Source organism: Coturnix japonica, chromosome 27, assembly GCF_001577835.2.
Source record: "Coturnix japonica isolate 7356 chromosome 27, Coturnix japonica 2.1, whole genome shotgun sequence".
In the NCBI taxonomy this organism is placed as follows: domain Eukaryota; kingdom Metazoa; phylum Chordata; class Aves; order Galliformes; family Phasianidae; genus Coturnix; species Coturnix japonica.
This window is the reverse complement of record NC_029542.1, coordinates 2,711,442-2,736,416: the sequence shown is the minus strand read 5'-3', so window position 1 is coordinate 2,736,416 and position 24,975 is coordinate 2,711,442. Positions and strand designations below refer to the sequence as shown.

General features: G+C 50.5%; 1 protein-coding gene across 5 annotated transcripts; it reads right to left on the bottom strand.

Annotated features, from left to right (window-relative positions):
• Positions 1-349: 349 nt before the first annotated feature.
• FAM117A (family with sequence similarity 117 member A) lies at positions 350-24,902 on the bottom strand. 5 transcript variants are annotated; one of them, XM_015885696.2, is made up of 9 exons: positions 24,763-24,902; positions 22,223-22,359; positions 7,290-7,459; positions 4,068-4,163; positions 3,581-3,694; positions 3,128-3,262; positions 2,589-2,811; positions 2,146-2,266; positions 350-1,642 (listed from the first exon to the last, which is right to left on the bottom strand). In XM_015885696.2, exons 2-9 carry the CDS (start codon positions 22,299-22,301, stop codon positions 1,300-1,302), a joined length of 1,281 nt encoding a protein of 426 aa, XP_015741182.1. In that variant the 5' UTR covers positions 22,302-22,359; positions 24,763-24,902; the 3' UTR covers positions 350-1,299. The 5 variants fall into 5 exon arrangements, with proteins under 5 accessions (XP_015741182.1, XP_032296819.1, XP_015741181.1 ...); XM_032440928.1 differs by lacking the exon at positions 24,763-24,902 and adding an exon at positions 22,737-24,275; XM_015885695.2 differs by lacking the exons at positions 22,223-22,359; positions 24,763-24,902 and adding an exon at positions 15,632-15,770.
• Between the last annotated feature and the right edge of the window lie 73 nt (positions 24,903-24,975).

Here is a 24,975-nt window from a genome sequence, read left to right as displayed (position 1 = left end):
GACCGGCCGAGCCCGACCAACGCGCTGCCGGATCCACGGCGGGGGTGGGGAAATGCGGCCGGAGCGAGACGCCGAGCGGGACCATCTCAGAGGTGCGGGATTGAACGCTCCTCATCCGATCCGAGCTCGATGCCAACGTGGTTCGGACACGATGGGGCTGCGGGGACCGCTGGGGCAGCCCCATGTTGGGGGCCTTCATGAGCTCGGTGCCCAGGAGTGATGTAAGCAGATGTGGAGCGCGCTGACTGGCTGCGGGCTCGGCTGGCGTTCCCACCATCACCTGACCAGGAAGTCCGACCCCATTCACACTGAGGAGCGTTAAACCCACCCCAAAAAACACGAGGGAGCCTTTAAATGCATGAAAGGTTTTATTTCTCCACGGAACTGCCAACACAGCATCAAAAAGCCCCTCCGAACACAACAATGTCCCTCCTTTAAGCTCTTGTCCGTAAAATACAAACTCCAAAACAGCTGCAAAAATAGTGTCTTTGGAAGAAAAATAGAGTTTCTACATCAGACGTGTAAGAAAATAGAGGCTTCTTCAGTCCAACCCGCAGCCTTTGTAACACAACGGCAACTAATGCTGCTCTTAAAGGGGCTTTTCAACCCCCGTCCTGGCATCACTTTGTTTCCAGCAGCCCATAAACCCCCCCAGGGCAGCCCCAGTGTGTGGGATGGAGCAGGATTGGGCTCCTCCCAGCACTGCACCTTGTTTCCCATCCCATCTTCCTGCACCCAACAGGCAGCAGCATCTCTACCTGCAGCACAGACCCCCCCACAGCACAGATCCCCCTTTATATAGGGCAGCATTTGGTCACCTGAGCTCCCCCGGTTCAGCACAGCTGTCTCAGAGCTCCCCAATGGATGTTTCAATGGATGCTGGTGTCCAGGGAGGTGCAGGCTGAGATGAGAAGGGCTGGAAGCTTCACCTGAATCCTCCCCAACTCAACCGCATTCAGGGAGCTCAGCTCCACCCATTGCAGGAGAACCCAGCCCAGCCCAACTGCTCTTCACCAGCAAAACAATCACACAGGAAATGACAATTCAACGCAGGAAAAGTGCTTTGAACAGGGGAGGTTTGGGGGGAAACGAGCCCCTCCCGCAGCATCGAGGAGTCCAGTGGAACTCAGTACTTCTCAGCTACTTCCATCCTTGGCAGCCCGCTGTGCTTTCCAGGCCCAGGGCTGCCCCCCTTGGCTGTCAAGTCCCAACCTCAAGGCATTCATCTCCACGGGATGGCCCAGATGCACTGAGGAGCCAGAGCTGCTGTTGCTGGCTGACTTTCCCCCTCTAAAGGCTTCACACAACCAGAGAGCTGTGGAAGACGACGCTCTCCTCCGGCTGCCCACGTTTCCAGTGTTCATAATTGAGTGAAGGCGATTTGGACGCGTCGCTGAAGTTATCTACTACAGCAGCGTCCTTCCGTGCCCCAAGGAATGGGGAGGGGGGGGCTGTGGGTTGGCAGGATGTAAACATGCCTGTGCTGGGGCTGGATGATGCTGGAAAACCTCTAAAGAGAAAACCCACGTTTGGGAATAGAGGCTTCACCAGGCTGACGGGGCAGAAGGCAGAGCCTGTGGGGTTGAAGTGCACTTTGTTCTTATCTGGGCAGGAAGGCTGAAAGGTGTGGTCAGGGCTGGAGCTGAAAGAGAAGCAGAGGATGTGATCAGCAACGGATGCTCCCCAAGAGCAGAAAACTGCCTGCGGCTGCAGGGAGAACACCTGGGGTTGTGTGCTCTTCAAAGAGCCTGATGAAAAGCTGAATCTCTTTGCTGTGAGCTGGGCTGTTCCTCGTGCACAGGGCAGCACAACCAGCCCTTTTTGTTTTGAAAGCACGTTTATTTACAGCTCCCTTCTCAAGAGAGAAGAGATAACTCTGCTGGCTGAGTTATCTACTGCCTGGGAAGGGCAGATCTCACAACATCCCTCCCAGTGTGTCCCAGGGTTAACACTGCAGCTTTCAGCTCCTCCACCAGGACCTGAGCAGCCAAGGTTTTGCTGCAGTGTTTTCTTACAGACTGTTCTCTACTCCCAGAGCAGGACACAACAGCACAACTGAAGCCTCAGCTGCTCCCATCCCAGCATCCTGCCACGGCACCAACCTCAGCTGATGGAATCTCTTCAGCCACAGCCCCTCATACTTACGAAGCTTCTTCGAAGGCCCGGACTTTCTCACATCCCTCAGGAGGTTCCCGTTTGAACACGTAGCTGTGGTTGGGCCGAGGAGAGGAAGCGAAGGCCAGGACTGGAGAAGGGCTGCCCTCCTCTACAAGGGATAAAAGATACTTTTAAAGCTATTTTAATGAGAATCCAATACAGGTTTAAGCCAATTCCAAGCATGTTATTCCAGTACACCCCTGTGGCTGTGGGCTAAAACCATTTGTGTAGCTCCCTGCTCATAACCAATGTGTATTACAACAGGATAGCACCCACTTGGAGTGTAATTACCAGGGCTTAGGAAGTCCACCACGACTGAAAGTGGCTGAGATCCCCCTCCCACCTCCTCATCTGTAGCTTCCAATCCACCACACAGCCTCCTCATCCCCCCTTCCCCCCCAGAATCCCCAGCCCCTGGGCTCAGCACTTGCCTTTCTCTTTTGAATCCAGCTGCACCTCATCTACAGCAGAGGAGAGCTCTTCTGCCACCAGTCTCACTGGGGTGTGTGGAGAAAGGTGGAGAGGCACAGAAGGGGAAGGAGAAAGCGAGAGGCTGCTGCAGCTGCCACTGCTGGGCTCCAGGATCAGGGAGGCATCTCCAGAGCCTCTCTGTGCAGGTGCTGGTGCTCTGTGGCCGTCTGGGACATCCAAGATCTAGGAAAGAAAGAAGCAAAGTTTCAGGAGAACAAGGAGAAACTCACCTCTTTTACTGGAGAAAAGGTGAAGAAACAGCCACTCCTACAGCGTTCTACTGGCTCCCAGCAGAGGCTCAGCCACAACCAGAGCAGAAGGACACAGACCCTTCTGCATCCCCTGTAAGAAGCTTCAGGCAGCTACATGCCTAGAACAAAACTGGACACAGAGACCACTCTCATGGCCAAGAAGCAGATATGGGCAGTGAACGTCATGAGAGGAAAGCATTTCTGAGACCACACAGGAGATTCAGGGTGATCCTACAACCTTCACTCACCCTCAAAAGCTCCTCATCTCCCTGTTCCTTCACAAACACTTCCTCCAGTTCCTGGTTCAGCCCTTCCAGACTCCTGTGCAAGCAAGGACTGAGCCTCAAAACAGGAGACGAAGAAAGGAAGCCTGAAGGAGAGTCCTGCAACAACCCAGAGACGAAGATGTTAGTTATGACAGCACAGACTCAGCCATTTCTCATCCCATTCTGATGCCACAGTGCTCAGCCAGAGCCTGCTGGGAGGTTGACTGGCAAAGACTGGCACAAGAGCCACATAAACCCACCCGTCTGGAGCATGGGGATCTGCTGAAGCAGCAAAAGGGGGGGAAGAAAAAACCACTCCCCTTCCTCAGACACTGAGCAGATGTCTGAGAGCGGCTGGGATGTCAGCAGGCCCAAGTTTACACTCCTCCTCACTGGGAGGAGCAGGGACAACAGCAGAGGGAGATGTGAACCTACCCGGAGCGATGTGAGAACAGCGTGGTCCCCCTGCAGCGGGGAGCTCTTCTCCTTTTCTTTGCCACTTCTGCCATTCAGCTTCGTTCGTTGGAGCTGCTGCTTCAGTTTGGCAATCTAGCAAAGAAAGTTTCAGCGTCAGAATGAAGCAACCCAACACACCTCCACCAAAACCAAATAATCACGTCTCATCTCTCTCCTCCCCCCCCTCTGTCTGAACCCATGAGGAAGTGCCAAAATAGAGACAGTTCTAATTGTACAACAAGCAGCTCCGGCTGCCTCTCCAAGGATGGGCCAGGGCTGCCCACGAGGCCTCACCACAAACCTCCCCTTGGAAGGGCTCCCATTCTGCGGTGGGATCTGGGTTATCTTCCACCTGCAGCATCAGGGCCAGGCCCTGCTGGAGCCCACGCACACTGTGCCACCTACAAGCACTCCCACCAGCAGCTAACACAGCCCTTGCTCAGGAGCTGGGTGTGATCTATTTTACCTCTCTGCGGTGATCTGTGCTACCCCAAGAAGCAGAACGTTTGTGAGCACTGGAGCTGCCTTTCCCCACTTCCACGTCATGCCAGGACACCGGGGTCTGAAGCGAGGAGAAACATTGCTGAGAACAATCACAACATTCACTGCCCTGAAGCTGCTGGGTGAGTCCCAAAGAATCAAATCAACCAACTGCTGCCCCTTCACAGCCCTGTCCCAGCCTTCCCCCTTATCACTCAGTAATGCACTGAGGTCGCATCCTTCCTGCACTGCCCCAAACCCCAACGTTGTCACAGCATCTTAAAGGACCTCAGGGACCTGCATGGCAACAGAGCTGCTCAGGAGGCAGCTCCTCAATCCCCATGGGCACCTGGCAATGTGAAGCACAGCCATCGTTCCTCACGCCCCAATGCTGCCTGCAGCCCAAAGCAGGCTGACGTAGGGACTCAGGCACTCATTGTACAAAGCAACGTTACAGAGAGGAAAAGCCTCACCCAGCTGTGAGAACACACAGTTTGCTGCTGAGACCTCAGGCTCCCATTATCGCAGTTCAAAGGCGTAACCAAAAAGCAGGGTTTGGCCAGCAGACTCAATGCTGGAAGAGCCCAGCTGCTTCCATTGCTCATGCCTGGCTGAAGGGCTGGCAGCTCTCAGCTGGCTCTTGGTGCACAATAAACAACCCCAGCGCATTGCACAGCTGTTTTCCAAGCAGCAGCTCCATCACGAGTATCAATGGCAGTCAGAAGGGGTTGATCTGATCAGTGATGGGTGTGAACTTCCTTCCACTCAACTCAATCCTCCCCATCGCAGCCCTGCAGCATCACAACGCTCCCAAGGCACGTCAGCTGCAGGGCTGCTTTTTCCCAACATCACATGTCAGGCCCTCACAAAACACCCACCCCGTGTCCCTGCTGTGCTGTGGGAGGCTCCGGAGAACTCTCCCCTCCTCCATCCTCAGGGACTGGCTGCCTGGAGGTGCAAGGGCCTGAGAACAGCTCCTCCTCATCTCCCCTGAGGCCACTGCGAGGACAGCAGCTGTTGGCAACAACCCCATCCAGAAAGCAGGATGACAGAAGCCTCTTGCCTCAAAATGGATTTAAACCAAAGGAACAAGGCGAGTTACCTGGAGAGGTAGCAGGCTTTCCTGTGCTAACTGAATGCAGGTGACCTCCAGACAGAAATCCAACCCTGCCCCAAAGCACGGGCTCTAATGAAGCCCCTCCTTGCAGCCCCCCATGCAGGGCACAGCGCTCCCAACACACTGTGTGCTGCCTGGGTCTCCATGCACAGGACCAGCAGAACTGGCAGCACAGCAGCTGTTCCATTGGAGCCCAGCGCTCAGTTTGCTCTGACAGAAGCAATCTGCTCATTACTGTGAGGTCCTGCTGAGCTCAGAGCAGCCTCAGCCGCCCCGTGGAGGAGCAGGCTGCTCCCATAGGAAGCCCTGCAGCTCAGGCCAACCCCACACTCTGAGCACGCAGCACATCTGATCTCATTTCCTACCTCAAATAGTCTCTCCTAAACAACTCAGACGGCATTTGGTGTTTATGCCAGAACATTGTGTCACTTCACAGCCCAGCAGATCACGTACGTAAGGGGGAAAAGCTAGAAGTCTAAGAGGCAACACTCAGCTCCATCTCATGTTACTGCTGTAGGCAAAGCTGAGAAGCTCAGCTTCAGCTGCTGGATGAGGCCAGGATGTGAGAAAAGCTTCAGGTTCATGAAGACTCTCAAACAGCAGCTCCTTTAACACCCCGTTCTATTGCTGAGACACCCAGAGCACTGAGCTCCACACCAAGAAACAGGGCTCAGAAAAGAAGAAGAGATGCTTCTTGCAACAGGAAAACCTGGACGTAAAGAATGCAGCCCATCCCACTCCTCTTCTAGGCTGCCACAGCAGAAGGAAATTACAGAACTTGCTGTCCTAAATGTGGCAAAGCTGCTTCCTCAGAAAGAGGGGGGGGAAAACGCTTTGCACAGCGAGATAAAGGCACACGCTGCTGCTGCTGCTCTCCCCCACACTGAGCACCTGCAGTTGTATCTCACTGAGCCACCTTACCATGGCCGATCTCCACAGCTCTGCACAACAGCTGATCAGTAGCTGCGTAAGGAGGATGGTAAATACAGTATTGACTAGCAAAGTCCCAGCACTGAGAGCTGCTGGGCCTGAAGGCATGGAAGGGGCATCAGCCTCCTGGAGGAACATAGTTAGAACACAGAGCAGGACTTTATTCCCAGCGTCCAGGACAGCCAAGGCATCTGATATGCACACAGACCAGTGCAGCACACGTGTGTAATGCTGGAGATCATGGCTGCTTTCACTGCTGTGTTGCAAGGTCATATGGGCATTTATAGGTAGCAGATGAAGGGCTGCAGCACAGCTGGAACACTGAGCACAGCCAGCAGCTCCATGCTCAGGAGGGACCAAGCACAAGGGAAATAAATGGCTGCAAAGAGCTCAGTGCTCACCAATCTGCCTTGAAACAGAAAGGAAGAGTGGGATTCCCTCACTGAGAAATAAAGGTTGACAAACTCCTTCCCTTCTGCTGCACTCCTGGGCACCAGGACTGAAACAAAAGCAGGCAGAACCGCTTTGGGAGAGGACAATGGAAGCTGGAATCCAATTGGGAACTTCCTGCAAACAGCCCAGTAATAAATGGTTGAACAGCAAAGATCAAACAGCAAAGTTAACACAGGCAGAGCGTGCTAAATAAACGGCTTGCTAAGCTAACGGATGCTCTTATCCTTCTGAATTCCTCCACCTCTGCAGATAGGCGAGCACTATTTGCTGCCATGCAGTAATATTTACAGGTTGCTAAGAGTTCCTTGAGGTCTGGAGCAATTCCATCCTACGGTAGAGCTGTGCTGTGTTAGTGAGCCCTTCTGTGGGAGCACCCTCACCGTCCCAGCGTGTGGCACACGGCCCATGTGTGTTATATAAGGACTTGGCCCATAGCTGCAAGCAAGAAAAAAACCCCGAGCAGTGAGCCAGGGCTGGAGCAGAAAGCCAGGGGCCATCTGCCTCCAAACAAGGCCAAGGAAATTCTAACTCTGCACCGAAATGGAATCATGGAGCTGAAAAGCACAAAGGGAAAAAAACAGCCTTCCTAGAAAGCTGCATCTGGATGGAGGGCAATGCAACGCTTCCTCTCTTGGCCCAGTTTACACCCGTTGCAGCCCTTCAGCCCCTTCCTGGCCCAGGGACGTCCCGCACAGCCTGTATCCGTACCTGGGTAGCTTTGTCGTTCATGCACGAGGCAGAAGCTCCATCAGCATCCCGTGGCCATTGCCCCAGCAGGTAGGAGCCCACAATGGTGTCCAGTGAGGAGGTGCGACGCACGTGGGGCTGCCGGGGCCGACATGGCTTCTCCACAGTAACAGCAGCACAGGGAACACTCGCTGCACAGGAGAGAAGAGAGGAGGACATTAAGGCTTCCAAAGCACAGCTCCAGCAACAGCCATCCCTGCCAGCAAGCCCACATCCACTGCAAAGAAACCAAGGAGGGAGGGAGCACACACAGCCTGGAGAAGCTCATTCACTTCTTGGATATTTAAGTGCTATTGGAGGCCCTGAGCTCCCAGTCTGCTGCTGCTGGGCTATGAGAACCACGCAGCAGAGCGGGGCAGTGAGGGCTGGTGGAGCTCCTGCCCTTATCACTGAGAGGCTGCTTCTGTACAGCAGATTTTACTGCAGCCCTTCAGTGCCTACTTGAAAGCAGTGATCAGACATTCCAGTCTAAGCCAAAGGAGCTGCTACACAACCAGGTGAAGTGCTCAGCGGGGCAACCTTGCACCTACAGAGCCCTATTTCTTATTAGCTGGAACACAACGCTTCAGCTGCAAGGACCCAGCAGAGATGGGCAGGTTGCACGCCTTGATTGCAGCATAGGAAGCACGCAACCACCTGCTCCCAGCCAAGGGAGGCCTAGAGAACACCTGCAGAGCTCTGGATCCTGCAGGCGCTCACCCAGCAACCAGCAGGAAGGAAGAGCACAACATGAGCGCTGCTGTAACCCAAGGCAGGATGGCAGCACCCCAGCACCCACCCTGCAGCCCTGGGCTCACTCTGCTTCCCTGTTCCAGGAGGTGACCCCCACCAGTGCAGATTTCACAGCAGAACCTACAAACACCAGGAAGGAAAAGCTTCATGCATACAAGCAGTTCAACATATAGCGCACAGCTGCCCTCTCCTGCAGCCCTGTCACCAGCCCTGCAGCTGAAAGCTGTTATCACCAAACCCAAAAAGGCAGCAATCATCAGAGGCAAGTTCAAGCCAGCAGAATAGTCTGTTTGCATTTCATTTTGATTAGACATGCAAATTGCATTACAATCAGCCCCCGTGGCCTCCTGGCAGTGTAATGAGGCCACGAGCAGCTCTGCTCCAGGTGTGCTTTGCACAGACATTCTCTCCTTCCTCCCTAAACTCAGGGTAAGGCTGGCAGTGAGTTGACCAAGCTGAACCCAGCACCACACTGTGTGCCAAATACCTCTATAGAGGCGTCTCAGCTCTCACTGTGTGACACGCTGTGCTCACTGCTTGGGTAAATACCTCTTTTTTATCAGCTAAAATGCCATCTGAGAAGTGGAATTCGAGTTCTAGATGAGAGAAGGGTAGGAACAAAAAAGCCACGTGGGAGGGCTGGAACAGCATTAGTCCTTGCACTGCAGCCACACCTCACAAGGTCCACACAGGATTAAAGGCTTATTGTGTCGGCCCAGCTGGCATCTCAAGGCACGCTCCCTGCTTCCAACAGGGGATGGCTTAAGACAGCTCCCACTAATTTAGAAACCTGGGAGCATTTGCAGCTTCCTCTCCAGTGCCCCATTGCTCACACCTCCATCCCGTGTGGCTGCTGCCCCAAATGCAGCCCATGAGCACCTGGAGCACAGCAGGGACACATCCATGGTGCACAGCACCCTATGCACACTACAAGAGCATTGCAGCTCCATTTAGGAGCATCACAAGGCAAGAGCTGTGAGCAGCACTCAGAGACATGGAGGCCAAGCAGTGGCTGCAAGGAGCCAGGTGCTGCAGCAGGGTGGAGTGTCCTGTGTGCAGCCCTGAGCTGTTATCAGCACCCAGCACCGAGCTGCACAGCTGCCACCTGGTCCCAGCTCTGGGTCCTGGCAGCTCCACAGCTGAGAAGTGTTGGCTGTGGTGCTTTTACTTCTCACGTGACAGCAAAGCTGCTGGAGATAAGAGTTATCACTGTGCTTCCAGGAGCCACTGGGCTGCTCTGATCCAGGAGATCAGTGTGATGCATGCGAGCACAAGCAGGAAGCCTTCAGCACAGGAAGCCTTCAGCACGGAGCTCTGGATCTGCAGGGCCTCTGGTCTTTCCCAGCCACAACACAGGGAGCTCATCTCTATGGGCCAGACCATCTAAAAAGAGAAACGTCTACAGCCCATTGATTACAACAGGAACCAAAAGGACCCTCCAATTCTCCAGTCACTGTTCAATGAGCTGAATCCACAAACAAAACCCAGTGTTCCCACTACTGCTTTCTTTTTAGAGGTCATAAAACTTTATTCCTTCCTTCCCTGAATTTCACCCTGGGGAAACCCACCCTCTAACATCAGAAGCCTGTTTAGAGATTGAGGGACTGCTCAGACCCTGACATTTCTGGAAGGCTTCCATGAGAAGCCTGTCTTAAAGTGACAGAGCACGACACAACAGCCCACGTTTCAATACAACCAGCTTTAAAGTGAACCACGAAGCAATGGGACACTTCAGCACTAACCAGGCACAGGGAATGCATTGGGATGCAGCTTTCTGCTCATTGGCTTTAACAAGAGCTGTAAGCTTTCACAGGAAGCATCAGGTTGAATTGGAACCTAAGCAGCTCGGTCAATAATTGACTCATGCAAATCTCTCCCACCCAACTGTAACAGAAATTACAGCTGATTCTTTAAGTTCTGCAGCAGCTTCCCTTGTTTATACCTTGTAATGTTCCTTACAATGCAGCTCCTACCCAGGGGACTCCAAACTGAGGGCAGAGCAGTGATGAGCAGTGGAAATGGTGGTGAAATCAAGATGAGAAGCGATGCTCTGATGTTATAAAGCTGTTCAGGTCTCATTTCAGCCCCTCATTTCAGTCCCATCAGGGTGAATCAATCAATCAGGTTACCTGACAGACTGCTTCCAAACAGCACTGAACCCCCAGCAGCAAGCAGGTGGTTTGGGTCCCTTTGGCTTTTAAGAAGATACAAAACTCACAGTCAGCCCAGGATGGGATTTCAGAGCTCTGTGCAATGTACATCAATGCAGAAAGGCAGGGAAATCCATCACACCTTCCGCTGAGGAGACAGAAGCTGTGGTTGTATTGCAATCCCCCTCATGACTGTTGCTCAAACCCAATGCACGTGGCTTAAGAAAAGCAAAACGCACACAGCCCTGAGGATAACAGCAGATCTGCCTCTGCTTCAGTGCTTCTCCTGCACACAAAGTGCAGCACTGGGAAAGCAAAACTGCCCAGCATCACAGTGAGACACCAGGAAGAACCAGCAGCAGCTCAGGCCACAGCCCAGGGACTTGGAGCTGGAACTGAGCACCATTAATGGAGGAAAGGAGCTGAACTTTTCACCTTGATCTTAATTCTAAGTTTGTTTTCCGAATGAGAAAACAATCTGAAGAATTTCAGCCTTTGGTCGAAGCACACGTTGCCTCCATTGGGCCAATGCAATGCACACCCATCTGCTCCCATTGACAGGAGGGTTGTGGGTTTGGATGGACTTCTGTGCTGAAACTGGTGGAGGATCAGAAGCAAACAGAAGGGCAGGCAGCCTTACAGACTGTAAGGGTGGGTTCAGAGACAAGCAAAAACCTCTTCTAACTGCAGATTTTGGGGTAATTTCCACTCCGATTTGGAAAAAAGAGAGGTGACCGAGGAGCTGCTCAATCACCCACATCATCCCCTATCTGAAAAGTGAAAGCCCAGCTATGAAAGCAGAGCTGGGGGTGTCTTCCTCCCCCCGCCCCCTTTTTGATACACCTCCTTAAATCAACTCTGATAAGCATCTGGGAACCAAGATCTCAGCGGAAGGCAGGGCCAAGGTGAGGAACCTTTGATTCCTGAGCCCTTGGAAATGTTCCAGTACAAAGTAAAGCAAACAGAGCAGAGACATCCTCAATATTTCTACAGTTACAATCAAGCTGAAAAGCAAGGAAAAAGGCACCTTGTGCTTTATAGACATACGGCTACATCAATCAAACCAAGCTGCATGACAAAAGCCTCTTTCCCATTCATAGTTGTCATTAGGATGAGTTTCAGGGCAGGGCCCAGAGTGAAACTACTGATAAAAGCCTCCATTGGGAAGGAAAGGTGAGAAAAAAAACCACTGATCTGCTGCCCCTGCCATGGCTTTCCTTGTGCCTCCCACCTCAGCTCAATGCAGGGCAGCAGCCACAGGACCAAGCCAGGAACTGCACCCAGTGACCCCTGCAGAATGAGGATGGCAAAGTGGGAGAAACCAAGTGAGGGCAGGAGCAGCAGCTCTGTGCAGTGACACACAGGCAGCCATGGGAGCAGCCATCCACCACTATGCAGACAAACCACAGCACCATCTTCAAATCCTTGCCTTGTTTCCTCTGCAACCATCCCAAGAGGGAATGGATTTTACAAGTCCCATTGATACGAGCACAATCACACCCAGCCAACTCGGTGCCATCACCTTGAACTGCACAAGCAATGGGGAACATGCCAAGCACAACCAGCTGCACTCAATGCAGCTTAAAGGTCTTGCTATTTCAACACCAAGCTTTGCATAAAGGAGAACTCGCTGCACTTTGGTGCTCAGCATCGCTTCTATAGCAAAGCATTTTTTCCTCTGCACCATAAGGAAATGTTCACCCCACCTGGAACAGCACAGATTAGTGCCCGGGTTCTTCCAGTTCTTACCCAACAAATGTGAAAGCTCAGCTGTGCTCCATGCAGCTCTATGAGACAAACCTCAGCTGATAGAAAGATCCAGAAGCAAACATCCATGGAGGGTCAATGAGCCGAGTGTTCCTCCGGAGCCTTCTGCAGATCAAACCCACTGCGTGCTCCCATTGCTGCACATTTCAATGTCACCTCCAGCGTTGGAAAGCAAGGAAAAGCTTGTTTCACCCACAGAACGTCAACACGAGTCAAGATTAGTTGTGGATGTGTCCTTTGTTTCCCCTTTCCCACACCCGTATCCACAGGCTGACAAACTGGAAGCAGCAAGTTTAGATGGAAGGTCTGATCCATATCAGCTGAGGGCTGCAGTGCTGTGAATGGGCTCCAATTACTCGGCCACAAACTCGTTCTACATTCAACAAAGCCACCTGCAACGCTCCCACCCCAAACCTGAGCCACGCATTGTGCTCAGCTGTTTGATACCGGGAGTGATTTGATTTCATGGGACACAAGTAGGATTCTTCCTGGAGAGCAGCAGGACATCTCCAAGGCTTTCCCATCCCACATCAGCCTCCATACAACTGCTTTGCCCCACTGTACTTAACCCTTTATATCCACCAGCAAAACCCTGAAGGCAAAAGCAGAACTCCTGGGAGTCAAACCCTAACATTTAGGATAGCAAAGCTTATAGAGCTTGCAAAGCAGCCATTGGCACAGTGCAGCTGTCCCATGCCAGTCCTCCACTTGAAGGCTTTTGTTTCTCTTTTTAAGGGTTTCTGTTTCTTTTTTGGAGAGCTGGTACCCAACAAACTGCTCCTTCTGATCCTCCTTCCCTACAGGTTTCTCAGTTTCACACTGGGGATGCGATACGGACCATGCAGGTCTCTGTGCTCCTTGTTCATTTGCTTAAGCACCCCCCTCTAAAAAGCTGCAGGTGTCAATGAGCAGAAAAGGAAACGCAGGAGCAGACACCACAAACACCTGGAGTGCTATTTTGGTAATGACAGCCTTCACTCACATCCCCAGGATACAGAAACACCATTGGGCACCAGCTCCTAAAGCAAGGCCTGAAGAAATTACTATGTTCAACTAATAAGAGGGAGGCAGAAAGGACCCTCACTCCTTATTTGAGGCCTGCAAAGGGAAGAAGAGATGCTGTTACCAGCACTATCAAGTGGGCTGCGTTCCCACACCATTTTCAAGTGGTAAAGTGACATTTTCCTTCTGCTAAACATCCCCTCAGACAATACAGCCTACAAACAGTGTCCCACTCATTGGCACGGCTTTCATTCAGATACCAAATAAAGCTATTTGGCAGCCTGCTTACTTCAGGATCCACGCAGCAAAACAACTGGACGTCTCAGAAGCAAGAAAGTCGAGCAGGAAAGCAATGAAATCCCAAGGAGACGAGTTGGCCCAGCTAAAGAGCTTCATGAAGAGCTGTAAGGCACACACAGGCCTGGATTCTGCTGGCCATCACAGAGGATTCAGACTCAGAGGCTCATAAGGGATGTGAAGTGGTGCCCAGCACTTGTCAGATGCTCCTGGACGATGGATGAGCTGCAGTTCTGTTGCTGCCCTTCATTCCTTTGGCACATCATCATTGACAAACCTGCACAGGGCCAGGAGGACAAAGGCACAACCTCACCTGCTTCCGAGGAATCGATTCCATCCATTCCAAATCACTGCTGAGAAGAGCAGCTGGTGGGAGCTTCTTGTCCAGCTCCATCCTCACTCACTGATTTTAATCAAGAGTGCTCTAAAAGCTGCTCAACTCATAACACAACACATGACTTTGCTTTTCTACTGTATTCCATCTTCCTTCCCTCTGTGTGTGATCCAATTTAGACAGCTAAGCTTACTAACCTGCTTACGTTCACACCTTAAAATGCAAGTTCCTATTTCAATAATCCTATTTCTCCAGTGCTAGAGTGGAAAAGGCATAAAGACTTCTGGTTGTCTTACTTTAGAAGGCCAGGTTTGATGTGATGGAGAAGAACGGAGCTCAAAGCAACTCGAGCACAGAGGGAGGAACTTCCAATGTTTCAGGTGTTGCAATGTAGGATTGGGAGGAACCAACCCAGAGCACACACAGCACAAGCAGACCCATGGGCTGCTTTAAGCTTCAGGGTCTCCATAGCACAACAGACCCATGGGCTGCTTTAAGCTTCAGGGTCTCCATCCCCATGGAGCCCCATGAGCACCCAGCACCACCTCACTTGGAAGAAGGGAACGCAGCAAGGACGGGTCCGGTCTGAGCATGGAGCAAACCAGAATACACAGCTACCCACTGCACTACTAAAAGCCACAGCACTTTCAAGAGGACACAGGATTCAAAGGGACGGCAATGCCGCATCTCAGGATGCCAAGCAATGAATCTGATATCTTGATCTCTAAGCAGCCAAATCGACTCCTTTAAAACACTCTGAGCCCAACTTCCTGGCATCCCCCAGCTCCAGCTCTGCCTTTCAACAGAAGCCCTTTGAGAGACTCAACAGCTGCTCCTGGTTTCAATGGGATCCTCTATTATCAGAGCAGCTGCAGGATCAGCCCCTGGATCTCACAGCATCTCTCTGAGCACAGAGATCCCTGCAAAGCCAGGACAGGAGGCTGAGACAGAAGGGGAAGAGGTGCCAAAGCAACACGTTTGATCCCAAAAGGTGGGAGCAGAGCTCTGCGATAGTGAATCACCACCAGAGCAGTTTCTTTGCTTAAAGCCTTGCTGCTCCCACACACACAGGGAGCAAATTGAGGCAGAGAGCAATGGAAATTCAAACACTTGATCATGTCTATGATCAAGAGGAAGGGAAAGAAATGAAGCTGTTACAGCCCCGGCAGTGAGGCACAGAGCCAGGAAGAAATGAAGAGCAGCAATTCTGCTTCGTGTCAATGGAGCTGAAGCCTTTTTGCCCTGGGAAAGGCACACGCTGCTGCGTGCAGGCTCAGCGCTCAGCTCCCTCCTGCCTCCTCCTTTCTTTGAGGTTTGATTTTCGGTAACAACTGAAGCTACGGAATAATTGCCCTATTAGCAGTAAGTTCACCTTCCCTTTCAGCACATGCTGAGAATGAAGAAGAGCCCAGAGCTCAGCGTTTATTTCATTAACTCGTTTCAAGCGTAAATTGAGCGAGAAGCTTTTTAACAGCTCCAAGGATCGATGCGAAGCAAAGCAAAGCAAAGCCAAGCCAGGAGCGGCACGAGACTCAATCCTAAAGCAATGAAGAGCACAGAGCTTGGGAAGGGCTGTTCGTTCTCATTTGGGGCCGGGTTGCAGCTGCTGTATCCACTATGGGAGCAGCCCTCGGTGCTTTGCAGACCCGATGAGGGTTATAGTACAGACCCAAAGGCCACCAGCAGCTCATCCATATGCACATAAAGGAAAACCCAAAGGAGCTCAGCAAAAAGTTCTATTTCAATCAGTCTGGAGTGAAACCTTCACGATGTAACTCAATTGGAAATGGACTCACGGCTGCGGTACCGAACAAAGGGCCGGGTTATGGGAACCAGCCCACGCGTGGGGCCGGAGCTGGGCTTTGTCCCGACCGCTCCCTGCCCTCCCCCCACCCCGCAGCCACGTCCTGCTCTTCCCAGCCCTTTTTTCCCCCCATTTTCGGCCCCAGCTCCACAGGCTGCGGTTCGGAGGTGGCTGTACAGCCCCGTCGAGCCGAGTACAGCCGAGGTACCCGCTTTACCTGCCCGGCCCCCGTGGCGCTGCTGGAGCTGGAAGGGGATGGTGGCACGTAGCGGCTGGAGCCCCCCAGCCCCACCGCGGCAGCACGAGGTGCCCACAGCACCCGCCATGCCCGGCCCGACCCGCCGCACTGAGCGCACACCGCCGCTGCCACCGCTTTTAAACGCTCGGGGGCGGGGCTAAAAGGAGGAGCCATGCGCTTATTGGGTAGCTGATAGCTCCGCCCACTTAATGCAAGCCAATCAGGAGGCCTCAAGAGCTCCTCGCCGCACGCGCTGTATATGTAGCCAATCGGAACGTTGCAATCCTTAACAAGCGTCAAACCTTTAGTCAGAACCAATCACAAACGAACTACAGCCTTAAATCCCGCCCCCTCACAGCAGCCGGCGACCAATCACAGCCTTCGACTGCGGTTTCTCTTTCGCCTTGTCAGGCCGGTCCCATCATGGCGCCCACCGCCACCTCGTTCCAACCCCTACAACACTTGGGGTTCTTTGCTCACGTTCCTTAAACAACCCCTGTATCTCTACCAAACCCAAGGCAGGATGGCAGCTATGGGTGACCCCATGCAGGAGCACGGCCCGTCCTCTGCCTGTATCTGTTTGCAGGTGGGAAAGCAGGCAGTGCAACCTGCTGCTTCTAGGAAGAGAAGCCTGCAGGGGGGAGAGGCAGCGTGTGTTGCAGGGCTGCGTGCGTTGCAATGCTTTGTGTGTTGCAGTGCTCCGTGCATTGCAGGGCTTTGTGCATTATTGCAGGGCTTTGTATATTGCAATGCCTTGTGCATTGCAGGGCTGCGTGCATTGCAGGGCTCCATATAATACTGCAGTGCTCCGTGCATTGCAGGGCTTCATATAATATTGCAGGGCTTTGTATATTGCAATGCTTTGTGTGTTGCAGGGCTTCGTGCATTGCAGGGCTCCATATAATACTGCAGGGCCTCATATAATACCTGCAGGGCTCCATATAATACCGCAGGGCTTCATATAATACTGCAGGGCCTCATATAATACTGCAGGGCTCCATATAATACTGCAGGGCTCCATATAATACTGCAGGGCTCCATATAATACTGCAGGGCTCCATATAATACTGCAGGGCCTCATATAATACTGCAGGGCCTCATATAATACTGCAGGGCCTCATATAATACCGCAGGGCCTCATATAATACCTGCAGGGCCTCATATAATACTGCAGGGCCTCATATAATACTGCAGGGCTCCGTGCATTGCAAGGCTTCGTGTATTGCAGGGCTTCATGCACTGCAGGGCTTCAGGAGGACAATGTACCTCCTGCTGGAAGCAAAGATGAGATAAAAGCCACATCTTTGCTTGTTAGTTCTTGGTAACCAAACAATGGCACCCATCAAACTCATTGGCCCTATCTCTCCCAGCAAGGAGTGCTGTGAGATGGCTGATAAGACTCGGAATCACAGTGGTACAGCGAGGCACAGTGATCTCTGCTCAGGTCTGGTTGAAGGGCTGGAGAACATTCCAGAACAGCAGCACCATTAAGGGGCAATTCTGGGAGTTCAAACAGTTGAGCTGTTTGCTGGTGAATTGCTTTTATCCACCCATTCCTTCTTTCAACCTCACACTGAGTTTGAAACAAAGCAAAGGTCCCTCGGATGCCTGTTTTCCCAAGGCAGAAACAAGGTTAAAAAGCAATCACACCGAGCACAACTTCAAAGCTTGGCTGCTGTTCTGCATACAGACATTCCTTCGTATCAAGGACGCCCTTCCTGAAGTTATTTCCTCCCCCAACACACACAGCAGCTATTAGCAAAGCAAGGTGTTGATGGGGACAACAACAGCATTCTTAAAGGCCTAACAGAGCAATGGTGACTCCTTGCTATTGCAGTCAGTTCACTCAGGGTTCTCTATCAGTCCTAATTGAAACCCACCTTTCAGTTTCTTTGCAGCACTGCAATGCTCACAGCTGGAACTAACTCCAAATCTTCCCTCTCCTCTGCGTTGTTTTGTTATAGCACAAAGGTCACCCAGCTGTGCCTCTGGCTGTTCTTACCGTATCTCATGCTATAAATACTGTAAGGCCAACTCAAATTAAAGCAGATCAGCACAGTTAAGCAAAGCACCACGTTGTCTCGAGTCCAAGTTTTGCTTTCATCAAATGTTTCCTCCAAGCTTTAAAAACAAGCCACGTTTTGTTTGATTCCATAGGAAGAAGCGAGCCATCCCCAGCTGCTACCTATCAAGGCCCCTATCAAGGGGCTGCAGCCACGCTAGCCCAGATGAGCTGCACATTATCAGCCAGCCAAGTTTGTTTCATTTGCAACAAGATCAGCCATTGCTGGGGAGAGATACACCACAAACAAGCATAAAATTACAGCTCCTCCATTCCTGCAGGCTACACTCTAGCCTACGCCATGGAGTCACCTCCCAGTAATTAAGTTTCCTAATGATGTGCTGCATAGTAGCTGAAGTAACGAGCTTTTACAACTGCAGGTCAAGGATCCATCTTCTTATCATACTGTGTCTGGTCGCTTCTATTGCATCTGCCACAGCACACAGCTGACCAGCCACACCACTGGTTAACTCTCCTCACCCTTCAGAGCCCTGGGCAGACAGTCATTTCATCACAGCAAACACCACAAAGCTTTAGGGTTCCCTTATAGCTATGGACTGACCTATGCAGCATGCTCCACATGGCCCTTAATGCTACAGCACTGCCCATTCCTCAGCTTACAAGCATGCAGCAAAATAACTCTGTCTAACAGGCTTGGCTTTACCCTCCCCCATTTACTCCCTCGTGTACAACCTACTCCCCATCCCAGAACGGCTGTGTGGAAATAACAAGCAGATAGGAGACATGCAAGGCTGAACAGATGTCACTGCAGCACTGCCATTCTAGTCCAGCACTCTGGTTCTAAATGAGACAACACTTCTGGCTGTTTGCTATGGGTAGGAGCAGCCAGAGCTTAGATTTAAAGTCCTGATCAGCTGAGCATGAACGTGGAAGATCAAAGGGTCATTCAGCACACAAGCTCAGCTTTCCCTCATTGTCCTTAAACAAAATTCCTCTCACTCTAAACCGTGTAGTAAAACGCCTGTCTGCCTCCCACTCTGTCTCCAAGAGAGACGGCTGCATTTCACTAGTGGACAGTTTCTGCACTCAAATGTTTAGAGATGAAAAGCCCTATGGAGTAAGATAAATACAACTGCCGTTTATTAAAGGAGTCTAACAGATTATTCACCAGAGCAGCCAAGCTATTTCACAGTCTGGTCATGCTTTGCAGTGAAAACAGTGGGAGTTTTGGGAACAAACTATAAGCTCTGCTAAGAGTTAAGGAGATGTTATGAAATGGATGGCTTTCACTAAGTCATGGAAAGGCAGGAAGCATCTCCTAATAGCATGAATCATCAAGAAAACAGAAAGGAAGATTGCACCTCCAAGCATTCATTGACGTCCAGCACTGTCAACATCAGAACTGAGCACGTAAATAAATGCAAGGACCAAGGAGAACAGACAGATGGATACAAACCACGAGCCAGGAGAGTAGCTCTCATTTAAACAAACAGTGCAAGCAGCAGGGCCTGGTGCAGGAAGAGCCACAACAAACACCTTCAGCACATCCACAGCTGTGACCCTGAAGTTTATCCTACTGGAAAACAGACACAGCAGGAAATAAATTTACTGTCTTGTTTGGGATCCTTTTGGCACACGCTTGGAGAAGCCTGAACACAGGATCTCCACTTTGCTTCTTTATCAATGTTAGTATAAAGGTATTTGGAGCAATCCCCAGCCAAACCTTGCACCTATGCAGGAGCTGGCATTACCTAAAGGATGCCAGGACTCGCAATCTACAGTGACAGCTCCCACTTATCTGAAGAGATGACCTTGTTTCTCCTCCCATTCCCAACCACTTGTGTTCAGAAATTACCACCACAGTCTCCTAAAAGAACACAAGACTGAATTAGATGTTAAATGTTAACTACGAAGGGAGGACAGCTCGCTTAGGGGGACGTGTTGAAGAATAGCTTCATGTTCTCAGGGTAGGCGAGCCCTTGGTTTCTCAGCTGGCAAAGAGAAGTGTCAGCAATGAGAGCTTTAGCTCACCCATCTGCCACAGCCTGGCAAAGCACAGCTGCTCAGTCACACAGCACCACCACCACCTCTCAGCTCCCTGAAACTGAATTAGATTAGAATGTTAGAAACGTAATACAGGGGGAAAAATAACGTTTACATGAAGGGCTGTATTTGGCACAAGAATATTATCCTATCAGATACCAGGATGAGTTCCAGAAGAAACATTGCTGAGCTCTATGAGAACATGAAGCCTGTGAATTTTGAGGCACAGGTAAAGAAAACTGCGTGGTAACAACTGGCACAAAGTAATTAGGAAAAAATGCAGACACTGAAGAAAATAACCTACTTGGCTCACCTCGTAGCTCACTAAGCCAGGAGTTCATATGGGAAGAAACAGGGTGGGTGTGGGGTTTGGGTTTTTTTTTTGCCATGAATAATTACAAAACCAGGAGTTTTAAAGGAAGTCAGCAGTTCCAGCTGGCACATAAACCTTACCCAAGGAGCAGCCATTTTGCTGCACTGAACTTCAAACAGGACACAAAAAAAGCAGTAATGCTGCTCACCCCGATCTTATTTGACACTATGTTGTTTTCTAGATACAAAGGACTGTGAACCTTGTAATAAAAACTGATAGAAGTGACTGATTCCATCTTGAGACGCTTCCTCCAGTTACATCCCCCATCCATTTTGTATAGGCAGTTTGCATTCGTTACTGGAGAAAGTGAATACAAACTCTGCCCCCACCATACACACATATAACCCCTTGTTAATATCCTCCTTCTTGCTATAATCAGGTTATTTAGGACAGCTGGAAACTGAGCTACTAAATCTCTGCTCATTGTCCACAGTCCCATACTCAGTTTGAAGGAAAGAACTGCCCAGAGGCTCAGAAATGCCAAACAGGATTAAAGTTTGGCCTTCACATCTCACGTCGGTGCCATTTGCCATTGACAAACGTTTCTTCCACCTGTGGAAGTTTGTGTCACTGGGCTGAACAACATGAGCAGAGTTTTCCTTTAAGGAAGCGTGGAGTGGACTTGATTGATTAGGAAGCAAGGCATTAACATCAGTGCCAGGCAGTTGGAGAACACTGCCTAGACTGGAAGGAATGTATTAAAGGAGCAGATCACAAATCCAAAAGCAGACAAGAGTCCAAAAAAACACCCTCGTTTTGGCAGGAACAGGACAAGGATGGCATAAAAATATCTTCCCTACCAATAGGCTTTAATCCTGCTAGGGCAAAATGTACTTTTATTGCAACTATTTAATAAGTAGATTATGCTATGAGACCCAGGGGAGGGAGGGAGGAGGGGAGGGAGGAAAGCAGGAAGTGTGGCTATATTCAGCTGTAACTAAGTGTAAAACTTCTGCTTTCAGCAAGACTCAGACTGGATCCTTTTTCCATTACAATTAAAAAAACAACAAAACAGATGCAGGCCAAACTGGCTTGACTTTCCTCCTGTTGCCATAGAACACAGGCTCTACTCAGATGTCTGCATGCCAGAGCCCCTGGGGAAGGAATGAGTAGATGGTTTCTGTTCAGGTCGACTAAAGCACTCCTATACAACTACAGCAAGCTGTGCCCTATAAGGCCTTCAGCTCAATGCATGGTATGTGGTTGTAACTCTAAAAGGGTTTCCATGAGTATTTATACCCACAAGACAGCATCCATTTGAATCTAAACAAGCTTCAGGCTTAAGAAAAGTAATAATGCCACCCACTCCCTCCCCAAACATACAGTTTGCAAGGCTCCTGTTTTGTTTTATCAGAAAAAAGGGCATGGAAGAGATGAAACGGGTCAATTATCAGCTGCTGAACTGCAAACAAATCCTCAGAACTGGAGTTTTTCAGATGTGAATAGCAGCTGTTATACATAGAACAGCAAAAATAAAGATACCACGCCAACCTACAGATCAACCCAGTCTGATGTGATTTCACCACTATTATTTTCTGAACTAAATACATTTGTTGCTGTTGGGTTTATTTCTGATGTGTACTAAGGCCCAGTGGAGAGCTGGTCTCCTCAGTGCAGGACAGAAGCCAAGGCTCTGAACATACCTGGAGCTATGCTTGTTGTCAGCCCAGGTTCCGCAGCCTGTTATGTCTATATATTTATGTCTATAAACTCTGCACCTTCTGTCACTTGTATACACATATCAGCAATTAACTTGCTTGCATGTCATTGTCTATACCTTGTTTAATCCAGTCAATAACCAAATGTAAGGTTCCCACCAGTCACAGTAAGCACAATTTAGGCTCCAACCCCTGCTCTAAAGAAGGGCCAAAGTAGATCAGGTTGCTCAGGGACCTGTCCAAAAATATAACCAGCAAGCAGCAGCCAGGCTTCACTTATCTTATAGTAAGAGTGCCCTTGTCAGAGTGACCCACTTCAGTACAGGCCTTTAAGACACATCAAGCTGTGAGCAGAGATTCTCCAAGCTTTATATGTGTGGATCAGAAGGTTCTTTTATGCTGCTCTATTAGAGAACGGACACTGAAGGGAAGCAAGTTGGAACCCAAACCAGATCAAACTCAGCTGTACTCACCTTCAGAAGATGTGAACACAAAGTGAAGTAGTCCTGGATCCTCGTGTCTGTGTGGCAACACTCCATAGAGCTGCAGCATACAAGCATGGTGCTGCCTTTGTGTGACTGCAGCCCCCACAGCTGGTCTGAGATAGCACCTAAAAGCAAGGAAGAATGGTTGAAATACAGCACTTCAGATATTTCTGCAGCAGAGTCTCATCACTCAGTGTTTGTCCCACTTGCCTTAAAACATGCTGAAACAGGTACAGTAACCCTGGAGGAATGCAGCATAGCAAACAGCACGCAAAGTAATTAAAGTGAATGCTTTAAGATCTGGAAAGCAAGTGAGAAACCTGAAGCATTTTCATTCTGCTTCAGAACAACTCCTACATAAGCAGCCTACCTTGTACCACCACTAACCTAAGCAATAGCTGCATTAAGATCCCTCAGACAGATCACCCAGCACCACAGCAAGCACAAACCAAGGCAAGAAACTGGACATTTAAATCTTATTTAAGCCTATTGATGTCCATACCTGTTTATGGAGATTGTGGATGGGTTTTTGGTGGAGATTCCCTTCTCATTGCCTGTATTTGCTAACAGATCCCTCTCTGTACATAGGAGGATGCTTTGGTTTCAAAGAGGTTTAGTGAGGATCAAGGCCTAAAAAGACTCCAACAGATTCACCTAGGTTTCCTGTTATCTACCTCTGCTGCCCTTCATGGCAATTGAGAATGTGAATATATTCAAGAAGCCAGGATTTAAGAAACGAAACACACATTTTTGTGTCATTTAACATGAAACTTCAAATCATCAAACACCTTCTAAACTTCCTTTAGAAGCAACACCAGGAAATTCCTCATTTCCTGCCTGGAACATTCTGCTAGTTAAGCCACTAAACTTACCTCAAGAACCTTATTAAGGCAACTTAACCCCCAGGAGACATAAGTATGAGCAGAGGATATCATTCCTCCTCCTCAATTGATTCCTAATTTGTCTGCCTTGCTCTGGTTGTAGTTTCAAGCACTGACATCTAGTGGTGAAGCCAACACAAGGATTTATCTGCTCCGGTTTCACTGCTATTTTCCCCATCACCTTCAGCTCCAATAGATGTCTATAGTGGAACTTTGCATTTCCAACCATTGCCACAAATATCCTCTACATACAGACCCATTCAAACACCACACAGATTATCATGTCCACCAGAAGCAGCCTAAGTTTGGGCTGTATCTACTCTATTTCCATTAAAGCCCTTCATCAGTTTGCAACATGATATACATTCACTGTGGCGAGGTCTCACTTGCAACTAGGACGTATTCAGATCAATGCTTCCCTTTTCCATCTATTAAGAAGCGTGTCGTTTTCCTCTGCTCCCATTCCTGCTGCCATTTAGTTACACACACATCATATTCTGAACTAAGCATTTCAGGTCATTCTAACAGCATAGAAACGCATTAGATGTTGGGGTCAAGTGCAATTTGAGACACGTTTGGGCTTCTTTCAGTCCATTCCTCATATAAAGTTGGAAGAATTGATGCATTATGCTGCAATTTGGGTCACTGAAAGAACACCAGAAGAACAAGTTGTTCTGGGGATGAGAGTGCAAAATGCTTACACTGAATGTAAACTGAATGTACTATTTGCAACCAATGCAAAGGTTCCCACCTCACACAGCACACACACAGCTTCCAATTCCTCTCTTTTTAAGCTAAAAACAGACATTCCATTTGACTCCTCCATGTTTCCCTTCCAGCATCCTATAGATCCTAAGAGCAACAAGTAGCAATGAAAGCAACTTGCATGACTAAAGGTGACACAAAGCACCGGGATTATAGGATTAAACCGCGATTATTCGATAATCCCTAAAGATAAATTAAATACAAACAGATCACACGTTTAACCAAACGCCCTCATTCTCAGCAGGGCTGAGGGAAAATCGCATCCCTGTTGCAAGCTGAGCTGGGAGAGAAACACAAGGGCAAATGTTCATACACACACATAGAAATGATGAGGAGATAAAGGTTAACCAACAGCAAAGGCCCATCTGTATAAGGGAGGGAAGGAGGGAGTAGGCCCAGAGCGCCTCAGGCCTACAGGGCCCACACCTCAGAGGCCTACAGGGCTCAGGCCTGCAGGGCCCACCTCAGGCCTGCAGGGCCCACACCGCAGAGGCCTACGGGGCCCACCTGAGGCCTACACAGCCAACCTCAGAGGCCTGCGGGGCCCACACCGCAGAGGCCTATAGGGCCCACCTCGGGCCTACGGGGCCCGCACCTCAGAGGCCTACGGGGCCCACCTCGGGCCTACAGGGCCCACCCCGCAGAGGCCTACATACAGGGCCCACACCACAGAGGCCTACAGGGCCCAACCTCAGAGGCCTACAGGGCTCAGGCCTACACGGCCCACCTCAGGCCTACACGGCCCGCCCAGCCCCGCCCGCCACAGCGAGGAGCCGCGGCCTAGTGCAAGACCGCACGCAGGGCAGACGGCAGCACCCCTTGACGAGGAGGGCCGTCCGGCCGCCGCTCCCCGCCTCCGCCGTAAAATGAACGGGGACTCACCGCCTTTCTCCTCCACCCAATCAATCACTCCATCACCCCGACGGCGCGTTTCTGCCCGGCCCCAACATGGCGCCACGCGGAGTGTCTGTGAACACCCGTTAGACTTCACTCCCTCACTCAACATGGCCGCCGCCGCAAGCCCCGATTCCCGCCGAGTTGGGGGGGGGGGGAGCCCAAAACCAAGATGGCCGCCCCAACTTCACTCTTAGACAG